General features: G+C 43.8%; 1 protein-coding gene across 14 annotated transcripts in view; it reads right to left on the reverse strand.

Annotated features, from left to right (window-relative positions):
* The window catches only part of mipol1 (mirror-image polydactyly 1), a 98895-nt gene that overhangs the window by 70173 nt on the left and 16229 nt on the right, over positions 1-12493 (reverse strand). For 2 of the 14 annotated variants that reach the window (XM_077731120.1, XM_077731114.1), the window contains exons 3-5: positions 6079-6180; positions 1595-1651; positions 72-142 (exon numbers count right to left, since the gene is read on the reverse strand). In XM_077731120.1, coding sequence (XP_077587246.1) covers positions 72-142; positions 1595-1651; positions 6079-6180 — 230 coding nt within the window. Of the gene's footprint in view, positions 1-71; positions 143-1440; positions 1532-1594; positions 1652-6078; positions 6181-6638; positions 6761-6840; positions 7062-8123; positions 8525-12493 lie in introns of those variants that run through there. The other 12 variants (XM_077731118.1, XM_077731110.1, XM_077731119.1 and 9 more) reach the window with 12 other exon arrangements.

Below are 12493 nucleotides of genomic sequence, written 5' to 3' on the forward strand. Positions count from 1 at the left end.
TTAATTTCTTTAACATAAATTCAACATTTTCATGTGGTGAATTTCATGAGTTCAATATGTGATAAATGTACCTGTATGCATGTCCACCAGTTTCTGAGAGTTCTTTGCTTGGCGTCCTTGCAGATTTTGCAGTATCCGGATTCTGTAAAACCAAAAACCTTAACTATCAAATGTGATCTCTTCATCGCTTGTATAATTTTATTCATACAAATATAAAAAGAGTGCAGCAGTCATTCAACAAATTACAACTGCATTTAGTTCCGACAGAGCAGTTGTATGTTAATCAATGTTGTGGTTACTGCCCTGCATGTTATATACAGTTGTGGTCAAAAGTTCAAAAACAGTTGTGGTCAAAAGTTTACATACACTTGTGAAGAAAATTATGTCATGGCTTTTCAGTTACCATACCTGTCAACTTGTAAGTTTTACACGTATTTTATACATTTTTTTACCATTTCAAATCATGTACGCCGTACATCGACTTTTGTACAGAGAATTTTTTTTTTTTTAAATCGCCAATATTTATGAAAACCGTTCTCAACAAGACCGTTTTGGCTAAAATCCAGATAGTCTCGTAGGCTGGTAGCCAACGACGCTACTGCCCTCGATCGTTACTATTGTCACGGTATACTAGCAAAAATTATCCTCAATCATATGTATTTTTTAGCGGTGCGTATAGCAATATCGATAAAGGGTGACATGCGCATGCGTGGCTTTACATAGAGCAATTATCGTGGAAGCAAGCATGGATGAGCCACATAGTAAGAAAAGAGTTAAACATGCGTCGTACGGTGTTTGTACATTTTTTGGGGGGTTTGTATGGGGAATCATAATCATTCATAAGGGCAGTTATCGGCAGAGGTTGACAGGTGAGTTATTTCTACAACTGAGTTTACTCTGATAGTGACTGGAACAGATACTTCTAATACAAAAAAGACATTCATGAAGTTTGCTTCTTTTATGACTTTACTATGGGTATACAGAAAGTGATCAAATCTGCTGGGTCAAAAATATATATACCGCAGCGCTAATATTTGGTAACATGTCGTCCCTTGTCCATTTTCACTTCAATTAGGCACAAATGGATTGGATGTCTAGTGCCATCCATGACACTGAAACATTATCATTCACTCAGGATGAATGTGCCTTATGGGTGCAGCAGCTACAGATTAAAAATCTTGTTTTTGGCTTTGTGTAACACCAGTCCCTTTGTCTTTAAACCCCATCACCGCAGCAACAACTCGCAGACAAGCTAAAATATTAATGATCTTGCATAAGACTTTCAATCATGACAATAAAAAAAACACGCCAGAAGCAAATTACATATTGCATGTGTTTATTCAGGATTCAATTATCAATCAATGGATGGGTCACTGTGTTGGCCATCCAGCAATTTTTCAAGCAAGTCCACGTCCACGCTGTGCTTCATAACGAAGTGAGAGTTGAGATGGAATACGGGAATGTCCCACTTGTACTTGTCATGCCATTCTTGGTTCTCTGGACGACTGATGTCCACTCGCTGCAGGACAAACTGTCATGACAAAACATAAGCGACTGTTCGTTCATTCATTCAGAATCATTTGTGAGTACTCACTTTGTGTTTCAGGGGCTCCAGCGCTTCTTTGGCTTCATCGCAGAGTGGGCACAGATCCTGAAAGGCAAATGTGACATTCACCCCTTTTGGCAATTGCTTCCAATATGAAAATGGGTACTCGGACGATTAGCCGAAAGACGTTTAGTCGACGGACGTTTGGGCGACCGGACAGTTCGCTGAACGGACATTCAGGCGACCGGACAGTTTGCTGGATGGGGGTTTGGGCGACCGGACAGTTTGCCAAACGGACGTCTGGGCGACCGGACAGTTTGCCCAACGGACGTTTGGCCGACCGGACAGTTCGCCAAACGATCGTTTGGGCGACCGGACAGTTCGCCGAACGAACGTTTGGGCGAATGGACATTTCGCTGCCGCAGGATTCGTGCGCTCGCCCCGCCCCCAATCGTGTGTGTACAAGTTTTTACAACCTCGGTCCGCGGGCGATTTACGGCCTGTTAGGATTTTTAATCCGGCCTGCCGCCAGCGATGTCCAAATCATAGTAAAAATCACTGTCCTCATTCATTTCCCGCTCATCACTCGCAATTTAAAGACTACTCTCTTTGACCCCATTCATTTCCCTTACCGCTCATCACTCGCAATTTAAAGACTACTCTCTTAGACCCCATTCATTTCCCTTACCGCTCATCACTCAATTTAAAGACTGCTCTCTTTCGCTGAATAATAATGTTCTTAATGTTGAAAGTAAATCTGAAAATACATTTTCACCTTCAATTAAAAAAGGCAATAATACATCTACCCACACATGGGACACAACTCCCGGGTAAAACTATCAACCAAAACCGACATGGACCGGTTCTAATACCACCACAATTTTCAGCGAAACTACCCGTTTTTGACACTATATTGCTGTTCAAACATAAACCCAGAACACGAGACACTATTTCTGGGTAAAATACCCCTCCCGAACCGACAGGGCCCTGTTGCAATGCTACCACTCCTTGTTAATAAAGTACCCATGTTGATGACACTATTTCTGGGTAAACAGAACCCCAGAGCCTTCCTGGAGCAATATTTTTACACAAATTAGTCAACAATACATCTACCCACACATGGGACACAATTCCCGGGTTCAAATTGACTTTCAATATTAAGAACAATATTTTTCAGGGAAAGAGAGCAGTCTTTAAATTGCGAGTGATGAGCGGTAAGGAAAGATGAATGAGGACAATGATGTTTACTATGATTTGGACATCGCCGGCGGCGGGCCGGATGAAAAGTCCTAACGGGCCGTAATTCGCCCGCGGGCCGAGGTTGTAAAAACTTGTGCACACACGATCCGGGGGCGGGGCGAGCGCGCGAATCCCGCGGCGGCGATACGTCCTTTCGCCCAAACGTCCGTTCGGCGAACTGTCCGGTCGCCCAAACGTCCGTTTGGCGAACCGTTCGGTCGCCCAAACGTCCGTTTGGCGAACCGTCCGGTCGCCCAAACGTCCGTTCGGCGAACCGTCCGGTCGCCCAAACGTCCGTTCGGCGAACTGTCCGGTCGCCCAAACGTCCGTTCGGCGAACTGTCCGGTCGCCCAAACGTCCGTTCGGCGAACTGTCCGGTCGCCCAAACGTCCGTTCGGCGAACTGTCCGGTCGCCCAAACGTCCGTTCGGCGAACTGTCCGGTCGCCCAAACGTCCGTTCGGCGAACTGTCCGGTCGCCCAAACGTCCGTTCGGCGAACTGTCCGGTCGCCCAAACGTCCGTTCGGCGAACTGTCCGGTCGCCCAAACGTCCGTTCGGCGAACTGTCCGGTCGCCCAAACGTCCGTTCGGCGAACTGTCCGGTCGCCCAAACGTCCGTTCGGCGAACTGTCCGGTCGCCCAAACGTCCGTTCGGCGAACTGTCCGGTCGCCCAAACGTCCTTTCGGCGAACTGTCCGGTCGCCCAAACGTCCGTTCGGCGAACTGTCCGGTCGTCCAAACGTCCGTTCGGCGAACTGTCCGGTCGCCCAAACGTCCGTTCGGCGAACTGTCCGGTCGTCCAAACGTGCGTTTGGCGAACTGTCCGGTCGCCCAAACGTCCAGTCGCCCAAACGTCCGTTCGGCGAACTGTCCAGTCGCCCAAACGTCCGTTCGGCGAACTGTCCGCTCCCCCAAACGTCCGTTCGGCGAACTGTCCGCTCCCCCAAACGTCCGTTCGGCGAACTGTCCGGTCCCCCAAACGTCCATTTGGCGAACTGTCCGGTAGCCCAAACGTTTTTTTGGCGAATCGTCCGAGTACCATGAAAATGATGCATAATAAAAATATGATAGAAAATATTTAGATCACAATGAATAGTGACAACTAGGTCTGGGCAATTTGGCTGCAAAAATAACAGAAAATTTGGTAAATTTGGTAGTAGAGATGGCGGCGCGCATGGGAGCAGTGGCTTATTTCTCTCCAGTTTGGTGTTTTGTTTTCTCAATCTTATTATTATTTACTAACATCTGTGAGGCAATCTTTTTCTACAGTCACCAGGATTAAATTACTCCTGGGAGATGCAATATATCCATCACAGCAAACTACCAACGGACCTAAGCTATCACCGAGGACATCTGGAGACCTCCTTGATCTCCGTGGATAGTCAGCTCACTCAGAGTACGACAGAGGCGGCGAAGGCGAAAGGAAAGAAAGCAAAAGCGCGGATGCCGGGTGAGCCTAGCTACTAAGCTAAGGCAGAAACCACACTGAGTACCGCTTCAGAGTATCTTTTTGACCTACGCCAGATCCATCACCCACAAAATGGATGAGTTGGAACTTCAGATTGCTACCAACGGCTTTGTCAGGAACTGCAACATTATTCTCATCACGGAAACATGAAAAACAAAGGAGGGGGACTTTGCGTGTTCATACACAATGAATGGTGTAGCGACAGTAAGATCATTAACACTCACTGCTCCCCTGATTTAGAGCTATTGGCGGTACAGTGCTCGAGAGCTAGCGGATGTCATTGTAATGGCCGTCTATATCCCCCTGGACGCCAACGTCAGCACGGCACTTAGCCTTCTGCTAACGGTTGTAAACACACAGCAGCTTGGCCAACCCCGATGGAGTCTTTATAGTCACTGGTGACTTAAACAAAGCGTGTTTAAAGATTGTTCTGCCTAAGTTCGACCAGTACGTGAAGTGTCACACCAGAGCAGATAAAACTCTGGATCATGTTTATTCGAATATTTAACATGCTCATAGGGTCGCTTCTCTCCCTCACCTGGCTGGATCAGACCATCTCTGCCTGTACCTCACACCCACATATACTCCACTCCTTAGGCTAACTAGGCCACAAATATGGATAGTAAAAACTTGGCCCAAGGACGCCCTTTCTCAGCTGCAGGACTGTTTTTCCCGCACCAACAGGGAACTTTTCGAACACCACAACCTCCAGGACTACACGGACACTGTACTTTCCTACATGAAAATCTGCACGGACAACGTCAGTTAATAAACAGATATGGGTTTTTCCTAACCAAAAACCCTGGATGACCAATGAGACAAAATGCCGCAACACCGCCTTCAGGTCAGGTGACAAGGTACGAGACAGTGCTGCCAGAACATAGCTGGAAATAACTCAAAGAAGATGTGGCAGGAAATACAACATATTACCAATTACAAGAACAATAATAAGTCTGTTAACACAGATGCCTCACTATCTGAGGAACTGAATCGTTTCTTAGCCCGCTTTGAGACTGACAAATCTGACCCAGTCTCAACACCCCACCACCACCCTGCATCAGTACACTGAAGCTTCAGGAACATGAAGTGAGACTGGTAATGCTGTCTGTGAACACCAGGAAGGCTGCTGGCCCTGACGGAGTACCTGGGAAGGTGCTCAAAGCCTGATCAGACCAGCTGGCTGGTGTTTTCACACAAAAAATCAATTGTTCCCTGAAACAATCCATCATTCTATCATGCATGTATGCATGTGTCTATGTGTATACAGTGTTCCCTCGCTACTTTGCGGTTCAGCTATCACGGACTCAGAGCTTCGCGGATTTGGTGGTCCCGGTCCCCATTAACCGCGATAAGCGAGGGAACACTGTATATGTATGCATGTCCCTCCTGTCTTGCCGTTCCTCTCGCGCAGGTGTGCGTCAGGAATGGCAAGACAGGAGGGAGAAACAAGAGTAGGGAAACAAACAAGCAGACACGGTGGAAACTGTGAAATAATATGAATCCTAACACTCTCTTGGATTATTACGATGCATGATGTATTGTAATTTCCGACACAAGTTGGGAATCACTGCGTTATGGAGCTATACAACAAGAAAACACCAAGAAGTGAAGCTATTTTTTTAGGACATCGGCCTCATAACCAACACCATCTGGATTTTGCAAGCATCAACAACTCTTTATGTGGCTTTAGTCATCTGCCAAACAAGTCAGACTGCATTTTTATCACGTGATCATTTATATATGCCACAAAAAATCTCACAAACAATTGCCCAGGGCTAGCGACATCATGAACTGGTGAAAACTGCTAACATTAATTCAAGTGTTACCTTCGTATACATAGTGAGAACCGGTAAGATGTCACGAGAGTAGTTCCTTGTGCGCAATGCTTGTACCACGCTTATTGCGCATCGTTGCACATGTATAAGCATCTGAGAAGAGAAACAAAACAAAATGGTAGCTAACCTGTAAGGGCCAGCTGATCTACAGTTGGGCCGGGCCATTTGCTGAGCCGCGACGTCAGAAATGACGACATTTTGAGAGTTAGCTGTGGAATTTTTGCATTTGTGCGCTGGTGATGGAAATTTAAAGTCACTCGCTGGGTAGATGCAAATGATGGTAATTTTTGCTGCTCAGATTAATCACTGCATGCACTTGTATGCACTCTTGGTAGCCATTGATTTTAAAACTTACCTAGAAATTACACATCCTGCAGTTGGGATGAGTTACAATTACGAAATCTTATCAGTCCTATATTGACCATTTTTTTAAAAAGATTGAATACGATGCTTGAAAATGACGTGAACTCAGCATAACTAAGCATTTAATCATGAATGATCATGACGTATTTGTAGTCAACTTTTGATAGTGGACTAATATACAATGGTACCTCGACATACAAGTCTCTTTCTGCGTTAGTCGGTGCGAATGGCGCAGTGGCCTTCAGCTGTCGGAATCAATCCCATCCTCAAAAATGATTTACTGGCTATAAAACATCTACTGAAGCTACAGCTGCAACACAAAAAAAAATTATAAATGATAACCTCATACAAGTGAAATATTATTCACAAATATAGGCATATTTTACGTACCAAAAAATTCCTTATCCTAATATCCTTCCTCCTTTCTTTTCTCCTCCTTTTCTATCGCCATCGAAGCTAATGCTGAAAGTCGAGCCTGTCCTGTCGTAGTCCTGATATACGTTTTTATTCGATTTAGTGCTGAAAATGTTCCTTCCCGGTTGTGGCAGACTTGCTTGCTTTGGAGTTTTTTTCTTGAAAAGTCCGTCTTGAAAATGGTTTTGACAGGAAATCTGCAAACAAATCCATTTCTTCTCCTCCTTTAGCCATTGTGGGTTGACAAAACCGCTATTGAATCAACACAACAATATATTTCCTTGTGCAGCTCACTCCAGATCCAGTTTGGTAGCTTAGGCTTTTTCCATTCTATTACCAACCAATCATAGTTGGTAAAAGCAATGATGTATCCCTACGCCTCCGAGAAGGCCTTAGTGTCAACCAAATCGAATTCTGATCGGTTACAGCAACAGTCTTATCGACGCTTGTTTAAAGCGGCAGAGCCCACAGAACTGATTGTGGAGGCTTTGAGGCAGATTTCTGACACTGATAACAAATAATGGGTGAAATGTAATTGGTTAAGTGCTTCAATATGAAAACACACATCTGGAAAAGGTGCAACCAGGGGGGGGAAGCAATAAAAGAAAGCTAACAGACAATTTGGAATCATTTAATAGGTATTGATGGACAAAATATAATATATAATTAAGATATTTCTTAGGCCAGCAGAGAAGGCATTGATGGCCTGCCACTGATATATACACATAAACTGCTCTGCCATTCAGGGGGGGGGGGGGGGGGTTCACATAATATTTTTTAATCAGACCACTTTATTTCATTTTTAAATTATGAAAATGCTGGTGCTATAATGTGAAAGTAGTTTTGTGGGTTTAAAAAGCGCTAATAGCACACGAAAGTCAGCTGCTTCGCCACCCATCATTTTAAAGGCTAATTAAATAATTGTATGATCATTTTCTCTCGTTTTTGTGTCTTCACATCTTTCCAAGTAAATTGGCTGACCAACGTGCTAGTCAATAACACGTGTGATATGGTCATTGCGTCAAAATAGTTTTGCTGACTCAGGAGTTAGGTTGTTTCTAATTGAACTTCAGTTGGACAAATTTAATTTAAACATTCGATTCTATGCAGTGTTTTTATATCTGTCGTTTGGAGAGGTTTTGAGTCAAGAGGGATTCATTGGTATTTAGCGTACGCTCATCTGACCACAAGAAACCTCCCTGTGTCATTCGGAATTGTTGTTAACTTGAGTGTTAATTGTGGAAGTTTATTCAACTTACCGAAAAAGCTGTGGTCTGAATTCAGACTTATTGACTTAAGCCCTAATAACGAAGAGCAAAACCTTTTGGGCAGCTTGAATAGGCAGAAAGTAAATATTTAGTGTACAGACACGTCTGAATGTCACTGCAAGATCCGGACCTGAAATGGTATGAATTTTTACCATTGCGCATGCGCGATATTTGCATCACTTCCTCTGCAGCGATGACGGCGGATTAAGATATATACGTGTTGATAAAAAGTTAGGTCCGTGGTTCTTAACCTCCTTGGAGCTACCGAGACCCACCACTTTCACAAACGCATTCGCCGAACCTTACTTTAATGTAAAATAAAGGTCAAATTCAAAATCCATATAAACTCCTGATTGGCCAACCATATTCACGTGATAATCTGCAGCTAGTGACGGTCAAGTGGGGCATGTTATCGTGCAGAGTAGTACCCCGAGATACGATCTTAATACGTTCCGGGACTGAGCTCGTGTTTCGATATACTCAAATGAACGTTTCCCATAGAAATGAATCAAAAACAAATTAATTCGTTCCAACCCTCTGAAAAAACATCAAATACAGGATATTGGATTGGAAAAACATTTTCATTTGTTCTGATTTGCCAACTATTAACAAAGTAACAAATAACTAGTCTTTAATAGTACTAAAATGTGTTTAATAGTACTAAAATTAGGCGGATTTCGCAGAGGGGAGAAAGAGAGGGACCGAGAGAGAGGAGTGGAGATAGAGAGAGTTTTTGCACAGCGACACACTTGTAATATGACATAAAAATATTTAAATGAACTATACAGACACACTCAAAAATTTTAATCTAACCTTACTCTTGAATCTAATTGTGTTTTAAATTTTGATGCCTCTATTTTGATGGCTCTATTTACCCCGCCTCCAACCTGACTTCCAGGAGCAACCTATCGAGAGTTGTTCGCTTTTGTCCTCCCTTCAAAATATTCCGAAAATTATCCACACAAATGTCCTCACGATACGATAACGCACAACTATTTGCCAACTTGCCCAGGGATTAGTATTCCTCTCGTATTAGCGAACCAGCTCCGCCATTCGCATTGACTAATGGGCAAAAAAAACACTGAAAAAATGCAACGCTCAACCCAGTGCTCGTGGAGTCATTGCATGACTAGAAAGACAGTGCCCATGATGTTCTAATGAGCAGCCTCTTGCGTCCGCTGTAGGATCAAATATCAAAATGTGTCGTGTATCTCGAGATAAATATTTACTCAAAATTTCACTCGAATACCAAATTGCTCGTTTGCCAGGGCACTCGTATGTGGAGGTATTACTGTAATGCAGTGGCGGTCCGTGCATTTTCTCGTAGCACCTTCAACAAATCAATCCAACCCTCACAAAAGATTTTATGGCTATAAAACCTCGACTGCAGCTACAGCTGCGACACATAAAAAATAATCAATAAATCAATGCACAAAAATGGGGGGAAATCCACTTCCTAGCAGCATTTAATGAATAAATACACATACTGGAGCTTTTCCGACATTACAACCGGGCCAGGGGGTTGATTTTCCCAGAAAAAGACAGCGATGAATGTCAATGGTGTGCCGGCAAACATTGCCCAAAAATGGGGTAAAATCCAGCCGTAAATAGAATACAAATAAAAAATACACAAAACAAAATACAAATACTGGAGCTTTTTAGACATCAGAACCACGCCCGGAGTATTATTTCCCCGGGAAAACGACAGCAATGAAGGTCTATACGTCCATATGCGAAACAGCAAAAAAATGCACTAAAATTGGGCAAAATCCACTCCCTAGCAGCAATATTGATTAAATACAAATGTGGAGTATAGAATTGGATTGGATTGGATAACTTTATTCATCCCGTATTCGGGAAATTTCTTTGTTGCAGTAGGAAGAGGGTGAGGATGCAGGAATAGGAAAGGCATTTTACACAAATAGGTAGTTAGGTAGTGGTCCACTGAGGATGCTATCGCCGTGGCTCTTCACACAGCACTGAGCCACCTGGAGCACCAGGGGAACTATGTGAGGATGCTTTTCATAGACTTTAGCTCAGCCTTCAACACCATCAAGCCGGACATCCTGAAGGACAAACTCTACCACCTTGGACTATCCTCTTCAATCTGCTGCTGGATAAAGAACTTCTTGACTGGTCGACCACAAACTGTCAGAATGGGTCCACACCTCTCTTCCTCCATTACACTGAACACTGGCTCACCACAAGGCTGTGTACTGAGTCCTCTCCTGTACTCCCTGTACACATACGACTGCACACCAGCCCACCAGTCAAACTCTATCATCAAATTCGCCGATGACACCACTGTGATCGGACTCATCTCAGGCGGGGATGAGTCAGCTTACAGAGACGAGGTCGACAAACTGTCTTCTTGGTGCTCGGCGAACAATCTTACACTGAATACCACAAAGACTAAAGAAATTATCCTGGACTTTCGCAAGCGCAGCACAGACCTGGCCCCACTCCTCATTAACGGAGTATGTGTAGACAGGGTCCAATCCTTCAAATTTCTGGGAGTCCACGTCACGGATAGGCTCTCCTGGTCCACAAACACCACAGTGTTAGTGAAGAAGGCCCAGAAACGACTTCACTTTCTCAGGGTACTGAGAAGGGACAAATTGGACACCAAGCTTCTGGCAACCTTCTACAGAGCCACTGTGGAGAGCATCCTGACTTACGGCATTACAGTGTGGTATACCGGAAGCACGGCAGCAGACAAAAAAGCCATACAGAGGGTGATAAACACTGCCCAGAAGATCGTCGGCTGCTCTCTGCCATCACTAGAAGACATTGCCAACCCCCGATACCTCAGAAGAGCCGGGTCCATTGTTGGAGACCCATACCACCCTGGACACGGCCTGTTCCAGTTTCTTCCATCTGGCAGACGCTACAGGTCCTACAAAGCACGGACAAACAGGCTCAAGGACAGCTTCTTCCCAACAGCCATCAGGTCTCTGAACCTGCAGCAACACGTGACGTGACGACTACACATATCCCTACTATGAAATTAAGTCAAGTCGAATTGAAGTAACAGGAAGGTCGTTTGGTGCAGATCTACCTTCCACAGGATGACTGAGGGAGGGTAAGTATAAAGACTGAGAGGTAAGTGATCCATCTTATTCTTGTTGGCATCGGTGAGGCAACTTGTAGTCGCCGGAAAATGGCGCTCAAGGCGGAGAGCTAACAAGTATGAATATGTCATAAATAAATGTCATAAATGTGTCTGGCCTGGGAAGACGAACTTGTGGAGAAGCACTATACAATTTCGTCATACGCTGCTGAGGGTATGATGACTACTAGGCTTTTTGTCAAGTCAATGATGACGACATTGCCTATGTCTGATTTTCATTTTTTTTTTCATTTTTCATTAATAGTAAGTCAATAAATAAATACATGAATAAATATATAAATAAGTAACCGTGTTGCTGAAATATATTCTTTATACTTTTATTTAGAGTAGTCACTAGGACAGAATTTTGCAGAGTTTAGTGGAAATTTCCATCATGACATCTATGACTTAGGGGCACGTCATCTACCATGACACGCCCATTTCTTTGTTCACCTTTTCCTGCCTAATGTTGGTACCTATGTCACTTGATCCTTTGTTAGTAAAACTAGATTATCTGTTAGGGACCCAACTGGTCAGGCTGGGGGATGGACACGTCTCCCAGCCCTGGCTACTCTGACCCCCTCCTTCAGCTGAAGTCTGGTAAATCTCATCACGACTGACTCTGTGTGCTTCCTCTGATCCGAAGTCATTGAATATATATGGATTAGATCCCACATTTTCTGGGGCCAGAAACCCGGGGAGATTCATTTCTGAATTTCTTGGACCGCGGTGGATTGAAAGCCAAGATTTCTGACATCAGCTACTCTTACTTTGAAAGAGAGGGCAATTTCGGTCAATCACAGCCCGTTTAAAGAATGAACCCCCACCAGAAAAGAGGATGCACAGGAGACGGTAAGGTGCTGTTTAAAATTAATGTATAACAAGGCTGGTGAAAATCCTGTTTTTCCACTCTTGAAAAAGTCAAAGAAAAACGTTCCATAAATGGTTAATATTTGCATATCGTTGGGGAGTATGTATGTCAAAAAAGAAGGGAATACACAGGATATGTGGCGGATGTACACTTCGGCCATAGGTGACAATCGTAAGGAAAACTGGTGATGCAGTTTTGACCAGGGGGTGAAAGAATCCCTCCTTAAGGACTTTTAGCGATTGTTAAAAATAAAGGGAAACCTTCGAAAAATACTGTACCCGATGAGTAAAAGAGTGCCCGATAAAACTAATCTTTTATATATATATATATATATATATATATATATATATATATATATATATATATATATATATATATATA

Source organism: Stigmatopora nigra, chromosome 13 (assembly GCF_051989575.1).
Source record: "Stigmatopora nigra isolate UIUO_SnigA chromosome 13, RoL_Snig_1.1, whole genome shotgun sequence".
NCBI lineage: Eukaryota > Metazoa > Chordata > Actinopteri > Syngnathiformes > Syngnathidae > Stigmatopora > Stigmatopora nigra.